General features: G+C 37.7%; 1 protein-coding gene across 2 annotated transcripts in view; it reads right to left on the bottom strand.

Annotated features, from left to right (window-relative positions):
* Nucleotides 1–23,240, bottom strand: part of LOC128639835 (microsomal triglyceride transfer protein) — a 95,815-nt gene that overhangs the window by 58,314 nt on the left and 14,261 nt on the right. For both annotated transcript variants that reach the window (XR_008399265.1, XM_053692033.1), the window contains exons 3-6: nucleotides 22,040–22,174; nucleotides 17,078–17,185; nucleotides 15,687–15,803; nucleotides 2,905–3,044 (exon numbers count right to left, since the gene is read on the bottom strand). Coding sequence is in view for 1 of the 2 variants with exons in the window: in XM_053692033.1 (XP_053548008.1) it covers nucleotides 2,905–3,044; nucleotides 15,687–15,803; nucleotides 17,078–17,185; nucleotides 22,040–22,174 (500 nt within the window). In the remaining variant the exon portion in view is untranslated. The remainder of the gene's footprint in view (nucleotides 1–2,904; nucleotides 3,045–15,686; nucleotides 15,804–17,077; nucleotides 17,186–22,039; nucleotides 22,175–23,240) is intronic.

Here is a 23,240-nt window from a genome sequence, read left to right as displayed (position 1 = left end):
GTCCCTTTTAGTAACAATATTTTGAAGGTAAAAGAGCATAGTATTTTAAATTCTAGCATTCCTCTTTTGAATACATTGAGGGTCTGATATTTAAAACATTGCTGCACAGGTGAGATGATCTAAGAAGTCTCGTCGGTACGGGGAGGCCCTTAAAAAAATTTTAGTAACACAAATTTCTTCTTGAGAAATGTTTATGTTGCATGCAGTGTTCTTCATGTGAAACAGAGACTCCTACATTACACTACAATGTCTAAAAAAAATCCCAATGATTGTGTGTGATTTCTCTCAATGCCGGAGAGGTTTTAAATATCAGGCCCTGAAAGGTGCTTCTGCGGTTAGCGTTTTCCTCCGGGCACCAGCTCCTATGCACTATACCTGTATGTCTCCTGATTGGTTGCAAGCATGCTCCCAGCCAATCAGGAACACACAAGAGCTTTCAGATTTAGATTCTCAAGATAAAAGCCAGCAAAAATAGAAATTAACAAAATAAATAGAAACAGAGACCTATAGTTAGAACCTTTAAACCTGTAATCTCTTTTTTCTTACTGCCGGTTGTTGTTTTTTTACTTGTGTTTGTAAAGTTATCTTTATTTGATTTGCAAATATAGAATCATGGTCTTCAGATGTATCGCTGAGCATTTTATTTGTGTACAATACATGTGAATTCTAGGGGGCTGATTTATTAAGCTGCGAATGCAGCTATTTCCGTGCAAAAGTTAAGAAGCAGTGGTCCAAGACAGCTGCTCATTAACTCATCTGCCACCTCTGAGGTAGCGGACAGCAATCATCCCGATCAGATACGATCTGGATGACTGACACCCCCTGCTAGCGGCCTATTGGCCGCAAATGAGCAGAGGGCGGCATTGCACAAGCATTTCACTAGAAATGCTTTTGGGGGGAGAGAGAGACAGAGAGAAAGGGAGAGAGAGAGAAAAAGAGAGAGAAAAAGAGAGAGAAAGAGAGAAAGAGAGAGAGATAATTAATTAATAGACATTGCTGGATTGGATCACTGATACACATATGTTTTTGATTTTATTTACACATAATTATTTTTAACACAACATCACTAACACTGTCATAAATATTGATAACTCTAATTAAGTTTATAGAGTAGACATTACCTACACATTGGTATAGCTGTGCACATGTTCTCCAGTGATTGGAGTTTTGTTTGGGGAGGGATCTGTGGGGCTGTTCACTTGCAATGTATGTTTGTCAGAGGAAAGGGATATTTTTGTCCCGAAACGTCACATTAAAAGTTATTACACGGCTGAAATCTGAAGTCCAGTGAGTGCTTTGTTCTACTCTCTATCTAATACCCCTTAAGAGCACCCTGGCAGTTGCAGTGTTGGTGAGAGTGCATGTACCTATGAACTTTCTTTGTTTATATATATATGTATGACTATATAACATATTACACACACACACACACACACACACACACACATTATCCTATTATATAAAAGGCCAAGTATGTTTGTCCGAAGCGGTCATGCGCAGTAGAGACAGCACAAGGACAAACACACCTGGCCTTACCTGACAATTCATGCTGTGACTTTGCGGTGAAAGTGGGCATGGCCGGCGCGACAGAGAAGGGAAAGAAATAGAAAGAGAGGGGGGATAGAGATAGGAAAGAGCTAAATAGAGGGGGAAGAGCAAAAGAGAGGGGGAGAGAGAGAGCAAAAGAGAGGGGGGGAGAGAGAGAGAGCAAAAGAGAGGGGGGAGAGAGGGGGGGGAGAGAGAGCAAAAGAGAGGGATGGAGAGAAAGAGCAAGAGAGAGGGATGGAGAGAAAGAGCAAAAGAGAGGGGGAGAGAGAGCGCAAAAGAGGGGAGAGAGAGAGCGCAAAAGAGGGGGGAGAGAGAGCGCAAAAGAGGGGGGAGAGAGAGCGCAAAAGAGGGGGGAGAGAGAGCGCAAAAGAGGGGGGAGAGAGAGCGCAAAAGAGAGGGGGAGAGAGTGCAAAAGAGAGTGGGGGAAAGAGAGAGCACAAAAGAGAGGGGGAAAGAAAGAGCACAAACGAGAGGGGGAGACAGAGAGCGCAAAAGAGAGGGGAGAGAGCGCAAAAGAGAGGGAGAGAGAGAGAGAGCGCAAAAGAGAGGGGGAGAGAGAGAGAGAGAGCGCAAAAGAGAGGGGGAGAGAGAGAGAGCGCAAAAGAGAGGGGGAGAGAGAGAGAGCGCAAAAGAGAGGGGGAGAGAGAGCACAAAAGAGAGGGGGAGAGAGCACAAAAGAGAGAGAGCGCAAAAGAGGGGGAGAGAGAAAGAGCGCAAAAGAGAGGGGGAGAGAGAAAGCGCAAAAGAGGGGGAGAGAGAGAGCAGGAGAGAAAGAGCGCAAAAGAGAGGGGGAGAGAGAGCGCAAAAGAGAGGGGGGAGAGAGAGCACAAAAGAAAGGAGGGAGAGAGAGCGTAAAAGAGAGGGGGAGAGAGAGCTTAAAAGAGAGGGGGGAGAGAGAGCAAAAGAGAGGTGGAGCGAGAGAGGGGGAGAGAGAGCTTAAAAGAGAGGGGGGAGAGAGAGAGAGCAAAAGAGAGGGGGGAAGAGAGAGAGCAAAAGAGAGGTGGAGCGAGAGAGAGTGCAAAAGAGAGGGGGAGAGAGAGAGAGTAAGGGGTGGAACCACTGTACTGCAAAAAATGTCCCGTGTGAACGGGCTTTAGGACTAGTATTATAATAAACCAATAAAAGTTGGATTTGCATTTTAAATCTATGAGGCCTAGAAAGAATCCAGCAGCACCAAGCTAAATTTTTGGGGTGCACCTATATGTGTGTTAGGGGCTCTAAAGCAGGGTGACATGGCCTAATTTTAAGGTGCCAGTGCTTCCCTGGCACCTGTGTTTGTTGAGCACTATGTTAGTGAGTCATATTTATTTTTTAGCACCTACTGTGTGCGTGTTGAATATTGGCAGCGTGCAATACCTGGAAGCAATGCGTGTCCCAAGACGAGATTTTACACGTAGCGAAACCATGTGGCTTTCTTCTGCAATTACCATCTGGATAACGCTGTTATTTAGTGACATAACTGCTTTGTTGGTAAAATTCTGAGATACCCCAAAAACCTGAAAATAAAAGCAATTTCACAAGTTTAATAAGTAAAATATAAAAAAGCCACGAACTTCTGTAGCATTAAAAAAACACTTTACTATAAACACATAGGGCTAGATTACAAGTGGAGCACTAAAATTATAGCTCAAACACAATAGTTGAAAAGACATGGAAAGAACTAAAATCACACACATAAAACAGGCAATTGAGCATCTAATTAATTTCGGCACTCCTGGAGCCCTAATCATAGACTCAAACAACCGTACCATTGTAAACTAGACTAGCTGGCTAACATAGATATGACTGTTGCAAAATACTTGGGGATTGTATTACACTGTTAAAAGACACAAGGTTTTTGTAAAAGCAAAATAAGAAAAAAAGGAAATAAATACATGCCAGTGCTCTAAGTGCAATTATCATTAAATAAAACCTTACATGCTATTTATAGTCATGGCTAAGATAACGTCAATAAAGAAGAAGTACATTAACTTACTCAGAATTATTATGTAAGTGCTTTTAAAAGGTAGGTACATTATTCAGCGATACAGCAGTCTTGTTACATGGGAATAGTTTTAGACATCTATGGGGGTTAGAGGGGGGCTGCTGTCTAAAGTCATTGGAAACAGAGAACTGTATTATCACTGTCAAAATATTTGTGGGAGGGTTCTGGGATTCTGAATCTATATTTTTATTTGTGTGCGCACTTTCCTATAAGCTCTTTAACTCTTTCACTGATAGTTTTTTTTACACCACAGTGCTAAGCCAATTTTGAGCTTTTTTTGCTACCTGCAGTGCGGGGGAATCACTGATCCGATGCTGCGATTAGTGATTCCCATTAATAAATAGAACGGGGCCTCATGCACTTACAGGCAGCACTTTGCATAACAACTGTTCTCGTCATACACATTGAATCGGTTAAAGCACATTTATTTTGTACCATAAAGTTTCTGGTACCATTTTAAATGTTTACATCTGTACAAAGGGTTCAAAAACACAGTTAAAGGGACACATTATCCAAATGTTGAAGCACATAAAAGTAATGAAGCATATCTGTAAAAAGCAGAGTAGACGATATCACCTGAACATCTATATGATAAAAAAAGAAGATATTTTTCCTCAAATTTTCCACAGTAGCCACATCCAATTGTAAAGGGACTTTAAGCAGCCAATCAGGATGCTAGTCCTAGGACTTGAAAAGGAGCATGCATCAAGCACGTGTTGACACAGTCATGTTATTTCCCTAGTCAGTTTAAGGACGTTTACTATGAAATATTTCACTGAAATATTTAGATCAGATGTTTTTTTTATTTAAATAAAATGCTTTTTGAGGAAAAATCTATCTAAAGATAGTTTATATTTAAGATACATTATAATCTAAAGGTTATTCATCCTGAACTATAGCTAGATATTAATTATATAGCAATGCTGTGTATTCATGGCTGTAATGTTTAAATTTTTTTGTAAATTATTTCTATTAATCAATTTACAATGTCATGCTCTTCCTGTACGTTGTGAAAAATGATGGGCATCGAACCGTTAAAAATGGAGCCGTAACCTACCCAAGTGGCCGACAGCTAAAAGTAGTTTACGGCTCCATTTTGGTACCAAGTTTCCATTGAAATATTTTGCACATGGTCTTTTCGTGTAGGTGTAAGTTAAAATTGTATTAACACTTCCATCCGACGTCGGATTTCTTGAAAATCAAATCAATTGGTATGGTAACCCGACCTTACACTATAAAATGTACATTTAACGTCTGTGCTCCTTACCTGTGATCACCTCAAAAGAGAAACAAAAACAAAAGATACACTTATTTATAATACACATTTTTATTATAATTATAATTTCCACTTTATTAATATATGTAATATGTATTGCTGCCCTAGGCATAGGTCTAGTTTGAATTTTGTGGATATGTGCTTGCAGATATTTTTATACGTAAATACATACTGATATTTCCATAAGAACATAAGTGCAAGTATCCCTATACATGGGACAACAATAAATATTACAATTTATTTCTACATTGAAACACATGCATTTTTTGCAAGTTTAAAAAATTTCAAAGGAAAAAAAGATCTCAAAAAGCAAATTTTTCTGCTTTTACAACTAAATGAGCAGAGTATAATTTATTGACAGCCTCCGACAGTGTATTAACAATTTGCACTTTCATTGGAAACCTGGTATAAGTTATCACTTAACAGCTTCTAATACTTTCTATGGGACACAAAATTATTTTCAGTAGCCCGACCCTAGCTACCAATATTGATGTATGACGCACCATCGGAAGCAGGCAATAAACAAAATTGCTTCCAACAGCATATTTATCTGTTTGCGACATTGCACAAACAAACCAAATTACGGCTCAATGGAAATGAGCCCTATGTTGGGCATTTTTTCTATCTTGAAATATTATTACACATTGGTTTTGTAGTTCTCAAAACTGTGAATTTGTGTCTGCAGATATAGCACATTCCTTCTTCACAGCAAAAATGTTATAAAATAAACATACAGCGTTTAAAGATAAACCTTAAAGGGACATTAAACACTTTGAAATGGTAATATAAAATGATTAAATATATATATATATATATATATATATATATATATATATATATATATATATATATATATATATATATATAAACATTCTGCAATAAACTTTCATTATTTATTTAGTCCCCTTTTCCTGTAATTCCATTCTGAAATTGTGAGCTTTTCAGTTCCTGTTAGAAATGGAAGAGAAGAACACTGTTATATTCTACACAACCATTGGCTGCACACTCTAGTGACCTATTTATAACTGTCCCTAATTGGCCACAGCAGAGAAGGTAACCTATGTTACAACATGGCAGCTCCCATTACTTTACAGACTAAAACTAAACACTTATTTTGTCAATATTTAAACAGCTAATGAAACTTTAAAACATACATCTACATGTTATTCTCAGAGTAATCTTTTCTTTTCAATTCACCATTCTATCTAGCATTTATTTAGTGTTTAATGTCACTTTAAAGGGACATAATCATGAAAGAAAACTTGGGTTTTAGATAGAGCATACATTTTTCAGATTTACTTCTATTATGAAATATGCTTCATTCACATGGTATCCTTTGTTGAAGAAGAGCAATGCTCTACTGGGGCCAAGCCGAACACATTGTGTAAGACAGGGACAAGCAGCTAGCTCACAGTAGTGCTTCTGAGCCTACCTATGTATGCTTTTCAACAATGGATACCAAGAGAACAAAGCAAATTAAACAAGAGAAGTAAATTGGGAAATTGATAAAAATTGAAGTGCGAGGAGGGACAGGCAAGCATTACAAATTAATAATGTTATTGTTTGAGTTAAATAAAACTATTTAAATTGTTATTATTAAGAAAATTATTATTTTTCGCCTTCCAATAAAGTACAGTTGAAAAGTTGATCAAATATAAATGATTAGCATATTAAATTGGAGATAGTTCCCCTCCTAATAATTTAATTCATTTCAATGCTCTACCTATGCATAGCTAATGATATATAACCAACTCAGTAATGGTTTTATATCACAGAAAAATAATCTGAAAAGTTATTATTCTAAATATGAAAACCTGATTTAAATCAGTGCTAGGTAATCCCTATAACCCCTCTCGTATTTATAATAATTTCTTACAAATCTAAAAAAGTTCAGCACAAAATGACCAATCTAAACATTTGGGGGGTTTTGTGAATACATTTTTTGCTCTGAGATTTCTGGAACACTCAGCTTATTTAAGTTACAATGTGAAAAATTATCTCAGAGAGCAGATGACTTAATATGAGACCAAAAAACTGTAATACTGATAATAGTGCAGAATTTGTGCCAATATCAAGCTGCTTGGATGTCGGCCTAGAATATGAAACGGCTAACGCAAATACTGGACTTCACCTGTCAGCTTGCCCTGACCCTGCTGACGAGACCATGAAACGTTCCAAAGGTGAGCTGCGATACGAGAATTGGAATCAGACCACCAACATGAGCGCACACAGAAATGAACAGCGTCTGCAACATTAACCCTTTCTGAGATATCTCTCTTCAACTAAGTATTTCTTCAGACACTGTAAATGTTATAAATGTTTTCTCATTCCCAAGATTTACTGTGTAAGGTCACAGGCAGATTTTCTTAAAGGGCTATTAAAGTCACATTTTTTGCTGCTGTCCTCCACAAAAATATTGGATGACCTGCAGGTGACCAGAGCTGGTTATTTGGTAGGGGTCACACCATACTCTGACATACTTTTCACAACTGAGAAGTGATTTTATTGTTTTAGGTGCCAGTAATAAAGTAAGCAGTGATTGTACCCTTCCTCTCAGGGTCGGCTTAAGATACTGTGCTGCCTGGCTCCAAGAATGCGTAGTAACATTATTTTTTAACATATCAACCTACTAGCCTGGCCTCTGACCTTACTAAGCCTATCTACCTGCATGCAACCAATGCTTATGAATAAATGTGGCATGCAGGAAGTTAGGGAAGAGATGAACTTGCCCCCCCCCCCCCCACTTGAATGTCACCCCTGACCGGTTTGATGCTGAGAGCCTGCGACTTCCCCCATGGAGCCAGAGGACAAGAGTGGTCTGGGTCTGACAGTGACTGAATCAGTCACTGAAGTGCTGCCCTTTTTCAGGTGCTGCCTGGGTCCATTGGACCCACTTGGTCCCATGGTTGAGCCGGCCCCGCTTCCTGTGTTCTACCAATAAGCAGTGATTTTATCAACTTTTTTTACTGCCAGTAACACCCCCATGGTTGCAAGTAACAAGCACATAGCAGAGATTTTAACCCAGCGCTTATCAATAACATAGAAGTGTTTTAACCCCCATGACTATCAGTATAATATGACAGTGACTTTTTTTACTCCCATTGATCGCCAGTAATAAATAACCCTTCACTATGCACTGCACATTGTAGTTTCTTTTTGATACTTTTTTTTGTAATAGACAGAGATATAGGATGCCTTAGAAAGGTTAGCTGCCACTCAGGGGACTTAAGAAAAAAAATGGACATTTCAGCTGTCCAGTGTTTTTTTATAGATGTCACTGGGCAGCCTGTCAGGTTGGATAATGGACATCTGGCAACTCTACTGTCCAAAGTACGGCCCAAGAGCCACATGTGGCCCTCAATACCTCTGAGCAGAAAACAGACATCAGTAATTGTCTTCCTATACCTGCTGCTTATTTTAACCCATTAAAGGTGCTGGTTGGTAAAGCACTGCCTCTTTATATTGGACGCTGCCATCTTGCCGCACGTGTATTGTTCTTCCGTATGACACAAGCCGCGTGCATTTACAGATCAGCGGCTTTTTGTGACCTATAACTTGCATTTTACTTTAGTTTGCCAATACAGAGCAGAAGCTTTACATTTTTGCAGTTTCTTTTGGGGGGTTTTCACACAGTTTACGTATTGTACATAGCAAACATAAAAAAACCTCAGGAAGAACAAAAAATGAAGTCACTGTAAATCAGAGAATCCGAGTGTAGGAAACATAATCTTCTGGTTTTATCTCATACATTACTCGACTTAAAGGGACAAAAAAAAATTTTTTTTGTATTTCACGATTCAGATAGAACATTCAATTTAAAAAAAAAAATCAACGTACTGTATTTCTATTATCTAATTTTTTTTGTTTCCTTTGTATCATTTGTTAAAAAGTATACCTAGGTAGGCACAGATGCTGCTGATTGGTGGCTGCCTATACATGTCTCTTGTCATTGGCTTTCAGCTAGCTCCCACTAGTTCATTGCTGTTCCTTCAACAAAGGATACCAAAGGAATGAAGCAAATTAGATAATAGAAGTATAGTAAAGTTATTTAAAATCGCATGCTATATCTGTATCATGAAAGACAATGTTTGGGTTTCATGTCCCTTTAAAAGGGGCGGTAAACACCTTATCATTACAATATATTTCTGGTCTTTTGCTATAGAACAATATGCCAGTTAAGTCTAAACATTTTTAAAATCAATTAACACCTTGTTTGCAGCAGCTGTTTTTAAAAAACAAACTCCACTCACCATTTGCCTTATTTGGTCTGGGTCTACAGACAACAAGGCAACCACAGTCTTGTTGTCAATAAATAATACATTGTTTTGCAGTTATTAGCACTTAAAGGGACAGCAAAGTCAAAAGTAAACTTAAATCAACTGGATAGGCCAAAAAATTTAAAACAACTTTACAGTTTACTTCTATCATCAATTCTGCTTATTCCTCTCGGTATCCTTTGTTAAAGAGTAATGTTATACACACAAAAACTTCTACCATAGAATGCTACAGACCCTCTATGGCAGCAGAGTTTGCAATACAATAATGTATAACAATGCTATAAACATTGCTGCCAACACTGCTGCCAGATGACTAAGCACACGTGCACGCTCCTGAGCTCACCTAGAATAAATCTTTATCATAAAATACCAAGAGAACTAAGCAAAATTAATAAAATAACTATATTGGAAAGTGGTTTAAAACTGAATGTTTTATTTGAATTTCATTTTGACTTTACTGTCCTTTTAAAGCCAATTAGAAAAATATATGTAGCAGAGTTACATAAAAAAGGGGTAACTAATTAATGAAAGGATATTGCAAAGTTGTTTAACTACACAAAACTAACACATTATACTATAATCTCAATGTGTTTACTCTCCCTTTAATTAAGTAAAACATTACCCGTCTGATCCCTATAAATGTTTCCGTGTATTCCGCCTATGTTTACAGCGCTGCGGAATCTGTTGGTGCTCTACAAATAACCAATAATAATATTGTTTTTAGGGATGGTGATTGAGGTCACCACTCAAATGATAAAGTTTAATATTGATTCCCATAAGATTACAAATAAAAATAAGAGAATCAGTATCTGAATGTTTATATTTAAATATTTGTATGTAATCTTCAATATTATAACAATAGATAAAAGGGAAAGCTAACTCATTTTAAATTAAATGTTCAGCAAATATTTGAGACTCAGTTAGAATACACAAATGGTCATATGCACCATCAACTAGAGCTAAGGGGTCAGTATTGAGAAATACCCAAAAGATAAAATAGTTATAGTGAGATAAACTGAAAACAAGAAAAAATTAGATGGGAGAGGGAAAGGAGGAAGAGACTTGTGATAAGAAAGGAAATACAGAGAACCAAAGTGATATATATATATATATTTAAAGGGACAGTCTACTCCTTAAATTTTTAATGTTTAAAATGATAGATAATCCATTTATTACCCATTTCTTATTACCCATAGCTTTCAAAGAAGAATACCAAGAGAACAAAGCAAAGTAAATTGGATAGTTGTTTAAAAGGATATGCCCTATTTGAATCATGAAAGTTTATTTTGGACTTGACTGTCCATTTAAACTGACCTAACAATAAAGATATGTTTCCCATTAAAGGGACAGCCTACTTGCAAATTCTTATTGTCTAAAAAGATAGATAATCCCTTTATTACCCATTCCCCAGTTTTGCACAACCAACACGGTTATAGTAATACACTTTTTACCTCTGATTACCTTGTATCTAAGCCTCTGCAGACAGCCCCCTTACTCAGTGCTTTTGATAGACTTGCATTTTAGCCAATCAGTGCTTACTCATAAATAACTCCACGGACGTGAGCACAGTGTTATCTATATGGGGACACATGAACTAACACCCTCTAGCTGTGAAAAACTCTCAAATTGATTTAGATAAGATGAGGCCTTTAGCTTCTTAGCTTTCAACTAAGAATACCATCAGAACAAAGCAAATTTGATTATAAAAGTTGGAAAGTTGTTTAAAATTACATCTGAATCCTGAAAGTTTAATTTTGACAAGACTGTCCCTTTAATATCAAACAGGGAAATAGATAGTTGGAAGAACATTTGTGTTGTACAAAAGTTGAGTGAAAGAGAGGGTGAAAGGGGTATTAGAAAAGGCATAAATGGAAAAAGGAGATAAATAAGAGGGAACTGAAAAAAATGGGGTAAGTGGAAAAAAAGATGTTAGGTCAATGGCAATTGAATAATGGCACATTTTATTTATGGTTCCTTGGTTTTCTTTGCTAAAGTTTCCACATTTGCTTTACTTTTTTATCTTTAAAAGGGAGATTAAATACTTTGAGATGGTAATATGAAATGATAAATTGTATATACAATATACCTAAATTATTTATTTTGTCCCCTTTTCCTGTAATTCCATTCTGAAATTGTGAGCATTTCAGTTCCTGTTAGAAACAGAAGTGCAGAACACTGAAATATTCCACACAGTTATTGGCTGCACACTCTAGTGACCTATTTATACCTGTCCCTAATTGGCCACAGCAGAGAGAAAAAACCTAAGTTACAACATGGCAGCTCCCATTGTTTTGTGAAACACTAAAACTTTTACAATTATTGTGTCACTATTTAAACAACTAATACAACTTTAAAAAATATGTTAACATCTTATTCTAAGCCTAATCTTTTCTTTGAATGCATCATTCTATATAGCATTCATTAACGGCTAGATTTAGAGTTTTGTCGGTAACGACCCGCGTAGCTAACGCTGGCTTTTTTCCCCCCACACCTTTTAAATACCGCTGGTATTTAGAGTTCACAGAAGGGCTGCGTTAGGCTCCAAAAAGGGAGCGTATAGCATATTTACCGCCACTGCAACTCTCAATACCAGAGGTGCTTACGGACGCGGCCAGCTTAAAAAACGTGCTCGTGCACGATTCCCCCCATAGGAAACAATGGGGCAGTTTGAGCTGAAAAAAAACCTAACACCTGCAAAAAAGCAGCGTTCAGCTCCTAACGCAGCCCCATTGTTTCCTATGGGGAAACACTTCCTACGTCTGCACCTAACACCCTAACATGTACCCCGAGTCTAAACACCCCTAACCTTACACTTATTAACCCCTAATCTGCCGCCCCCGCTATCGCTGACCCCTGCATATTTTTTTTAACCCCTAATCTGCCGCTCCGTACACCGCCGCAACCTACATTATACCTATGTACCCCTAATCTGCTGCCCCTAACACTGCCGACCCCTATATTATATTTATTAACCCCTAATCTGCCCCCCACAACGTCGCCGCGAGCTACCTACAATAATTAACCCCTAATCTGCCGACCGGACCTCACCGCTACTATAATAAAGTTATTAACCCCTAATCCGCCTCACTAACCCTATAATAAATAGTATTAACCCCTAATCTGCCCTCCCTAACATCGCTGACACCTAACTTCAAGTATTAACCCTTAATCTGCCGACCGGACCTCACCGCTACTATAATAAATGTATTAACCCCTAAAGCTAAGTCTAACCCTAACACTAACACCCCCCTAAGTTAAATATAATTTAAATCTAACTAAATAAATTAACTCTTATTAAATAAATTATTCCTATTTAAAGCTAAATACTTACCTGTAAAATAAACCCTAATATTGTAGCTATTTTAGGAATAATATTTATTTTACAGGCAACTTTGTAATTATTTTAACCAGGTACAATAGCTATTAAATAGTTAATAACTATTTAATAGCTACCTAGTTAAAATAATTACAAAATTACCTGTAAAATAAATCCTAACCTAAGTTACAATTAAACCTAACACTACACTATCAATAAATTAATTAAATAAAATACCTACAAAAAATAAAAAAAGCTAAGTTACAAAAAATAAAAAAATTAATTACAAACATAATAAAAATATTACAACAATTTTAAGCTAATTACACCTACTCTAAGCCCCCTAATAAAATAACAAAGCCCCCCAAAATAAAAAAAAATGCCCTACCCTATTCTAAAATACAAATAGAAAAGCACTTTTACCTTACCAGCCCTTAAAAGGGCCTTTTGCGGGGCATGCCCCAAATAATTCAGCTCTTTTGCCTGTAAAAAAAAAAAAACAATACCCCCCCCAACATTACAACCCACCACCCACATACCCCTAATCTAACCCAAACCCCCCTTAACTTAACCTAACACTAAGCCCCTGAAGATCTTCCTACCTTATCTTCACCACACCGGGTATCAGCGATCTGTCCAGGCTCCGAAATCTTCATCCATGCCCAAGCGGGGGCTGGAGATCCATCATCCGGCTGAAGTCTTCTATCAAGCGGCAAGAAGAAGTCCAGAAGAGGCTCCAAAGTCTTCATCCTATCCGGGCAGAAGAGGAGATCCGGACCGGCAACCATCTTCATCCAAGCGGCATCTTCTATCTTCATCCGATGACGAGCGGCTCCATCTTGAAGACCTCCGGCGCGGATCCATCCTCTTCTTCCGACGTCCTAAGTCCGAATGAAGGTTCCTTTAAATGACGTCATCCAAGATGGCGTCCCTCGAATTCCGATTGGCTGATAGGATTCTATCAGCCAATCGGAATAAAGGTAGGAAAAATCTGATTGGCTGATGGAATCAGCCAATCAGATTCAAGTTCAATCCGATTGGCTGATCCAATCAGCCAATCAGATTGAGCTTGCATTCTATTGGCTGATCGGAACAGCCAATAGAATGCGAGCTCAATCTGATTGGCTTATTCAATCAGCCAATCAGATTTTCCCTACCTTAATTCCGATTGGCTGATAGAATCCTATCAGCCAATCGGAATTCGAGGGACGCCATCTTGGATGACGTCATTTAAAGGAACCTTCATTCGGACTAAGGACGTCGGAAGAAGAGGATGGATCCGCGCCGGAGGTCTTCAAGATGGAGCCGCTCGTCATCGGATGAAGATAGAAGATGCCGCTTGGATGAAGATGGTTGCCGGTCCGGATCTCCTCTTCTGCCCGGATAGGATGAAGTCTTTGGAGCCTCTTCTGGACTTTTTCTTGCCGCTTGATAGAAGACTTCAGCCGGATGATGGATCTCCAGCCCCCGCTTGGGCTTGGATGAAGATACCCGGTGTGGTGAAGATAAGGTAGGAAGGTAGGAAGATCTTCAGGGGCTTAGTGTTAGGTTCATTTAAGGGGGGTTTGGGTTAGATTAGGGGTATGTGGGTGGTGGGTTGTAATGTTGGGGGGGTATTGTGTTTATTTTTACAGGCAAAAGAGCTGAATTCTTTGGGGCATGCCCCGCAAAAGGCCCTTTTAAGGGCTGGTAAGTTAAAAGAGCTTTTCTATTTTAATTTTAGAATAGGGTAGGGCATTTTTTTATTTTGGGGGGGCTTTGTTATTTTATTAGGGGGCTTAGAGTAGGTGTAATTAGCTTAAAATTGTTGTAATATTTTTATTATGTTTGTAATTAATTTTTAGCTTTTTTTATTTTTTGTACTTTAGTTAGTTTATTTAATTGTATTTATTTGTAGGTATTTTATTTAATTAATTTATTGATAGTGTAGTGTTAGGTTTAATTGTAACTTAGGTTAGGATTTATTTTACGGTAATTTTGTAATTATTTTAACTAGGTAGCTATTAAATAGTTATTAACTATTTAATAGCTATTTAACCTGGTTAAAATAAATACAAAGTTGCCTGTAAAATAAATATAAATCCTAAAATAGCTACAATATAATTATAATTTATATTGTAGCTATATTAGGGTTTATTTTACAGGTAAGTATTTAGCTTTAAATAGGAATAATTTATTTAATAAGAGTTAATTTATTTTGTTAGATTTAAATTATATTTAATTTAGGGGGGTGTTAGGGTTAGGGTTAGACTTAGCTTTAGGGGTTAATACATTTATTATAGTAGCGGTGAGGTCCGGTCGGCAGATTAGGGGTTAATACTTGAAGTTAGGTGTCGGCGATGTTAGGGAGGGCAGATTAGGGGTTAATACTATTTATTATAGGGTTATTGAGGCGGGAGTGAGGCGGATTAGGGGTTAATAACTTTATTATAGTAGCAGTGAGGTCCGGTCGGCAGATTAGGGGTTAATAATTGTAGGTAAGGTAGCAGCGACGTTGGTGGCGGCAGATTAGGGGGTTAATAAATATAATATAGGGGTCGGCGGTGTTAGGGGCAGCAGATTAGGGGTACATAGGGATAACGTAGGTGGCGGTGTTGTGCGGTCGGCAGATTAGGGGTTAAAAAAATGTATTAGAGTGGCGGCGATGTGGGGGGACCTCGGTTTAGGGGTGCATAGGTAGTTTATGGGTGTTAGTGTACTTTAGAACACAGTAGTTAAGAGGTTTATGAACCGGCGTTAGCCCATAAAGCTCTTAACTCCTGACTTTTCTGCGGCTGGAGTTTTGTCGTTAGATTTCTAGCGCTCACTTCAGCCAAGACTCTAAATACCAGCGTTAGAAAGATACCATTGAAAAGATAGGATACGCAATTGGCGTAGGGGGATCTGCGGTATGGAAAAGTCACGGCTGCAAAGTGAGCGTTAGACCCTTACCTACAAGACTCTAAATACAAGCGGTAGCCCAAAACCAGCGTTAGGAGCCTCTAACGCTGGTTTTGACGGCTAACGCCAAACTCTAAATCTAGCCGTTAGTGTTTAATGTCCCTTTAATGCAAATTATTAATAGTGCTGGAAGATAAGATGACATTGCATTGAGCCTGTGATTGGCCAGAATTTGGAGTCTTTTTTTAACACAAATTGTGGAAAAACCAAAAGGTTTTAAAGCCGTTTTCCCTGGTTCTGGCAGCTGTTATAAAAAAGGTACAGAGAATAACATAGTGCCCAATGGGGATTTCTAGGTTGATAAAGCTTTGTCGTCTCTTAAAGAATAAAAAATTAAAGACTCACCTTGTGATCAGCAGTGAATCCAAATGGTGAGTTTGTACAGCTGTGCAAATCTTTTGTCTTCTTTATGGAAGTTTTTGATGTGTCGTAAGTGACTCGGCATCTACCGGAGACATCTTCCTAAAACACAATAATGGTAGGTTACAATAATGTTTAGTAAGACAGGATCTGATCCTCTGATAGAAATAAACACATAATAGACAGACAGATAGGTATATAGACAGACAGACACTATTCCAAGTTTCTTCTATTATCAAATTTACCACTTTATCTTGGTCTCCTTTGAGAAAACTTAGCTCTTTTCCATGACAAAGTTCAAGGGACGCTTCAGCCAAAATTAGAATCCACATAGATGTATTTCACTTTTGAATAGAAGCATTTTGCAATATACATTTATTAGCAAATATGCTTCTAATAAAATGATGATGTTTCAAAAGTGTATTTAAGTATGCACCGTGCACCAGCATTTTAAACATCACACTTGCTCAGAGAGCTTAAGGTGCAGTACCATCTGGTAGTGACTCAATTTGTTAATTGCTGACATGATAAAAGCCCCACTGCTGCTCTAAGCCGCTGCAGTATTTAAAATGCTGGTGTACTGAGACTATCTAGCTATGCTTCACATGCACGTGCATAGAAATATGTGATAACTTTTACCAATGCATGTATATTGCAAATATGTATCTTTTCAAAGATGTAATTCATCTATGTGTATGTACATTTTTATCGGAAAGTCCCTTTAACAACACAAGTCATTTTGCATTTTCTCTGTAAAGCTTGAATCTAAAAAGTTTGATTTTGACTTGTATGTCACTTGAAAGGGACAGTAAACACCTTGAGATTTTTGTATAAAATGTTTAGTTATTTGTAATGAAATATCTTTGCAATACATTTATATTATTTATTTTGCCCCCTTTTAATTTAATTTAGCTCTGAAAATTGTGATTATCAGAACTGGAAAAGCACCCTGCTGGGTACTCAAGGCTAACCCTGCTACATATGTCATTTTAGCCGATAACTATACATGTTTAGATAACAGTCTTTCTTTGTAAGTTTTCTATTTTAGACCATGTGCCATTTTAGTAGTCCTCCTGTCCTCCTTTGGGCAGTTTCTAGTTTACTTATATCCTTTTGGAGATATGGTCTCCAGAACTGTACACAATATTGTAGATGCAGGCAAAAGGGATGTTAATTTGTTTTAAAAATGTTAAGACTTGGCTGATATGTTGTTCTTAAGCAGCACAACAGAAATGTTTTGTAATTACAAGGTGTTTACTGTCCCTTTAAGTAGGATGAAACTTGTGATAGAGTTAAATGTAAGGGTCAAAAGGGATTATGGGAAATTGTCATGTGATCACATAATTTGTTCAGTTATATAAGTAATTGTAACCAACCTCAGTATAAATCCCATAAAGAGGTTGAAATTGGAAGAGACTAATAAGTCCTCTCTTAATATCCAGTATCCGGCTGTTGTCTTCTCCAGCACTGTACATCCCCAAAACCTGGGTGAGAAAAGAGTCAGTTTTACACAAAAACTAATAGATACTAGAAATAACACGTGAACAAGCTTTATCATAATACTATGGGCTTTGAGTAGATGTTGTTAACAAATAAAAGTGAAACTATTACCTACTACATTAAACTAATAATAAATTAATACAAAATGCTGAAACATTTTAATAAGATATTATCCAATATAAAACTTTCTCAATAGTCAATATTTGTGTCAGCGCTACCCATTGTCTTACCGTTGGCATTAATGCTAATAAGCAGTCAGTCCTCAGGTGCACTAACGTCAGCATCTGAGAACTTTGTGGCAGTGCTACTGTTTATAAACTTTATTGCTGGGTTAGCCCTTGCGCTAAAAGCACACTCCCTATTAGAAAGCACAAGTTTACGTCGTACTGACTTCACAAATAGTCCTATAAATTCCCATGAAGACCTTTAGTCTGTTCTAGTGACAGTTCTTTAGTTTCTCCAGCTCCCAGTTACCCTTAATATTGTTCCTGATTCTTCTTCACTCCCTACCTGCTACCTGTCTAGTTTTACCCACTGACCTCTGGTTTCCCTTTACAACGCCGTCTGACCCTTTTACACTGATGCCTGGTCACTGGCTTATTTCATGGGCTGCCTTTTTGCTTGACCTCCCCTTACTTTTACACTTAGCTGGACTGATCACTGGTTTTGCCCCCTGGGTTTTTTCTTTGACCTTGCCTGCTGCTTTGACATAAAGTGCTGCTGCTTGTTTGGACTGTCTGCTGTGAAACATTGAGAGCCCAATCTTCGACTTCCTTCTAAATTAACTAAAGACTTCTATTCCTGGAAAAACTTTTAATATGTATTTAAGAATATTCTAGGAGAATCCTTTACTCTAACTCCAATAATCGCTTTATTAAATTATAAACAAATAAAGATCAGATGAATTCTTCAACAAATTGATCACTGATCGCGCTAAAATGGAAATCACTCCAAACTCCATCTATTACATAATGGATTGAAAATACCAAAGACCTTCTCTAGACGGAGGAATACACTTACTATAGGAAAGAGAAATTACCGGTCTACCAAGACATTACATTTTATTGTAATACTCTAGTAGGGTCCCATCAACGTAAGTGAGACCCGAAGTTGGGTGAACTTTAGGATTGGCTATTCTTATCCACCCACCCAGCCTCTCCCTTTTTTCTTGCTCTGCTCTTCTTTCACTTTTTCCCCTACCTTAGATCTTCTTTGCTTTAACCCCTTAACGACTGAGGACGTGCAGGGTACGTCCTCAGAAAAAAGGCAGTTAATGCCTGAGAACGTACCCTGCACGTCCTCAGTGTGGAAAGCAGCTGGAAGCGATCCTGCTCGCTTCCAGATGCTTTCCGGTTATTGCAGTGATGCCTCGATATGGAGGAATCCTGCAATAACCTTTTTAAGTCATCCGGTGCAGAGAGAGCCACTCTGTGGCCCTCTCTGCACCGGAGATCGGTGGCTACCTGCGTTGGTGGGTGGGAGCCGGACCGGGAGGCGGGTGGCGGCCATCGATGGCCATGTGGATGTGAAGGGGGGCGGGATCGTGGGCGGGGGTGGCTGGGGGCGCGCACAGGCGCGCGCGCGTGCACGGGAGGGTGGGGGCGGGCGCGTGCACGGGGAGGGAGCGGGTGGGAACCGCTACACTGCAGAAAATGGGGAAATAAAAAATATATTAAAAAATAAAATTGAAACAATCAGCAAGGTGGTGGGGGTTTGTCTGTGGGGGGGGGGGGGGGGAAGCTACACTACAGAAAAAAACAAAAAAACAAAAAAAAAAGCACTTTTTATTGTAAACTGGGTACTGGCAGACAGCTGCCAGTACCCAAGATGGCCCCCAATAAGGCAGAGGGGAGGGTTAGAGAGCGGTTTTGGGGGGGATCAGGGAGGTTGGGGGCTAAGGGGGGATCCTACACAGTAGCATATGTAAATATGCTAAATAAAATTCATTTTTTTTTTAAAACCCTTTTATTTTAGTACTGGCAGACTTTCTGCCAGTACTTAAGATGGCGGGGACAATTGTGGGGTGGGGGAGGGAAGGGAGCTGTTTGGGAGGGATCAGGGGGTGGGATGTGTCAGATGGGAGGCTGATCTCTACACTAAAGCTAAAATTATCCCTGCAAGCTCACTACAAACTCCCTAATTAACCCTTTCACTGCTAGCCATAATACACGTGTGAGGCGCAACAGGATTTAGTGGCCTTCTAATTACCAGAAAGCAACGCCAAAGTCATATATGTCTGCTATTTCTGAACAAATGGGATCCCAGACAAGCATTTACAACCATTTGTGCCATAATTGCACAAGCTGTTTGTAAATGATTTCAGTGAGAAACCTAAAATTGTGAAAAATTTTACGTTTTTTTTAATTTGATCGCATTTGGCGGTGAAATGGTGGCATGAAATATACCAAAATGTGCCTAGATCAATACTTGGGGTTGTCTACTACACTACACTAAAGCTAAAATTAACCCTACAAGCTCCCTAAAAGCTCCCTAATTAACCCCTTAACTGCTGGGCATGATACACTTGTGGTGCGCAGTGGCATTTAGCGGCCTTCTAATTACCAAAAAGCAACGCCAAAGCCATATATGTGTGCTATTTCTGAACAAAGGGGATCCCAGAGAAGAATTTACAACCATTTATGCCATAATTGCACAAGCTGTTTGTAAATGATTTCAGTGAGAAACCTAAAGTTTGTGAAAAAAATTTGTGAAAAAGTGAACAATTTTTTGTATTTGATCGCATTTGGCGGTGAAATGGTGGTATGAAATGTACCAAAATTGGCCTAGATCAATACTTTGGGATGTCTACTAAAAAAAAATATATACATGTCAAGGGATATTCAGGGATTCCTGAAAGATATCAGTGTTCTAATGTAACTAGCGCTATTTTGGAAAAAAATGGTTTGGAAATAGCAAAGTGCTACTTGTATTTATGGCCCTATAACTTGCAAAAAAAGCAAAGAACATGTAAACATTGGGTATTTCTAAACTCAGGACAAAATTTAGAAACTATTTAGCATGGGTGTTTTTTGGTGGTTTTAGATATGTAACAGATTTTGGGGGTCAAAGTTAGAAAAAGTGTGTTTTTTTCCATTTTTCCTCATATTTTATCATTTTTTTTATAGTAAATTATAAGATATGATGAAAATAATGGTATCTTTAGAAAGTCCATTTAATGGCGAGAAAAACGGTATATAATATGTGTGGGTACAGTAAATGAGTAAGAAGAAAATTACAGCTAAACACAAACACCGCAAAAATGTAAAAATAGCCTTGGTCCCAAACGGACAGAAAATGGAAAAGTGCTCTGGTCACTAAGGGGTTAAATATATTGTTGACATAGTAGCTCCTAATTGTAGTTAGTGTAGTATTTAATAACTGCATTTGTATTCAATTTATGGGTTTACTTCTGGAAACTAAATTGTTATAGTATGAGAGCAGTATTCCAATTGGTGATTCTCGCCGAACTTTAAAAACGTCTTGAGCCCCATAAGGAACATATCAATAAAGGCTCCATGGTTCAATTGGAAGGAATTGTATATTCTTGCTCCACAGATTATGCATTTATTACACCATACCTTTATGCATTATATAATGGAAAAACTTCATAGCATTCACTTTTGTATCTGTAATGTAGACATGTGCGTTTTGTTCTGAATCAAAATTCGGACGAATTTGCCAAATTCAGAGATTCGAATTTCCGAATTACCCTAGCAATTAAACTAAACTAATCCGAATGCATTTATAATGAATAAATCCAAATTAGTTTGGATTTATTCGTTACATTCAAATGGCCATGGACTAATCACAATTCAGTATAAAAAATAAATTTAGTGAGATTTAGTGAGATAGAACAGTGAAATAATTCCGTTTGTGTAACTTGGAACCATCTGAATCAACATAACACATACCGAACTTCCGAATTTACGAACTGAATCCGAAACAAATACATCAGAATTTATTTGAATCCGAATTAATCTGAAACGATCCAAAATGATTTTTTCCGTGTTCACGTCTACTGTAATGTTAAATACATTGAATAAAATATGTATTATTTGCGGTACTATCCAAATAAAAGATAATAATAATAATAATGCATAAAATATATAACCCATTGCATGTTCTGATACTTGGCTAAAATAAAAGCCTTTTTTTATTTTGAAGTGTGGTGTTTTATGCTGCAACATAAATGTAAGTTTTCTAAACATCAGCCAGCTATTTGTCAATCAACATCCTTTACAATATTTAAAACATACACTTTTTAAATACATGATAGAAGGGACAGAAATGTTATCTTACGTTAAAGGGACAGTATACTATAAAATTGTTTTTCCCTTAATGTGTTTCCAATTACTTTTTTACCAGCTGAAGAGTATAAAATGTATGAGATTTGATTATTTGTGTATATGAACTAGCTGATTTTGTGTTTTGAAGCCACAACCTAATAAAATGGGTTGAGCTTGTAGGTATAATCAGATCTCATTACTTTATCACATTGTGTACATATACATGTTTATTTATCTTATATCTGTACATAAAGCAATTACCAGTACTTGGTGTGAACAATGGAAAATTAACATTTTATTACCTTATCTCTTTTATACCCCACTGGGAGTGTAATTTCTTCTACTGGCTGTGTTTACACAGCTTGGTCTTGAGGCCAAAAACCACAGGCTAAATAAACTATTTAAAATGCCAATATAAGGGTAATGGAAATACTTGTAAACAATTTAATACACTCCAGCAGGTAAAAGTGAATTATTGGGAACAAATTAAAAGGGAGAACATTTTTGAGTAAACTGTCCCTTTAAGATTTTTACAAGTACGATACAAAGCACCTTGCCAGACTTCCAGTGGAAGAGGATTGGTCGCCCCATGTTGCCGCTATTTGCTGGGTCCTTATGATGCTTTTCTTCTGCGGAGCCATTACTATTTTTTTGCATTGATAAATCATGAATGGCAAAGTCTTGAATCTAAAACAAAGCACAAAAAGAAATGACCAATACTTGCAATATTATCGCTTGCTATGATGGATTTATCAGCTGTGTTTAGCACTCAAGAGGTTAATCAGCTCTAATTATTATGCTTATTGTTTTTACTACTATTATCCGTACAGCTGCTTGCATTGCGTTTCAGTATTTATCACTGTATTTGAGGACAATTTTAGTAAATTACAGCAGCGCTTGACAAGTATCAAGCACCAAATCACTATGGCAACTAGAAATCATGGCCTGGCACCCAGTAGACTGTCCCAAGCTCTGAATACTTCAACTACCTTTCTTACCTTCCATGAAAATGACACATTCCTTTGAAATAAATATTACTACTAACTACCCCCTTGTACAACCATTTATTATAGAGACATTGCAGCCTGAAACAAAAATACTATATTTTATAAACATATAAACAAATATTTTATAGACATATTCATTCATCCCTATTTTATTTTTTATTTACAAGGTACAGTGCAAGGACGCCACGGGCGATAGCCAAATGGATGCAGAGCATTATTATTTTTTCACAAGCACAAAGAGAAAACAAACGCTTGTTTAGTTTTGTATTATTTATCTACGTTGTTTCCAGCAACAGGTTTTCCTTTTTTGCCCATACTCCTGTACAGGGCTGACATGCTAGGTCTAATAAACACATAAACTAAATGTCAGTAAAACTGCAGAGCCCCAACTGTCACAAATTTTGTCAGAACATCCTGTTTGGGTGCTTTGTGCAGTTGTCCTTTCTTTACCTTACATTAAACTGCTGGTTTCTCAAAATGAAACAGAGGTCTAATTAAAGGGACAGTATACACTCATTTTCATATAACTGCATGTAATTGACACTACTATAAAGAATAAGATGCACAGATACTGATATAAAAATCCAGTATAAAATGATTTAAAAACGTACTTAGAAGCGTTGAGTTTAGCTCTGTTGAAAAGGCAGTTGTAAAGCCCACTGCAAGTGGCAAATAAGACACTCCCCCCTCCCCCTTCTTTTGCATATGAAAAGACCCTTTACACAAACAGGAGCAAGCTGGAGAAG

This window comes from Bombina bombina, chromosome 9 (genome assembly GCF_027579735.1).
Source record: "Bombina bombina isolate aBomBom1 chromosome 9, aBomBom1.pri, whole genome shotgun sequence".
NCBI lineage: Eukaryota > Metazoa > Chordata > Amphibia > Anura > Bombinatoridae > Bombina > Bombina bombina.
This window is presented reverse-complemented; position numbering and strand designations above follow the sequence as displayed.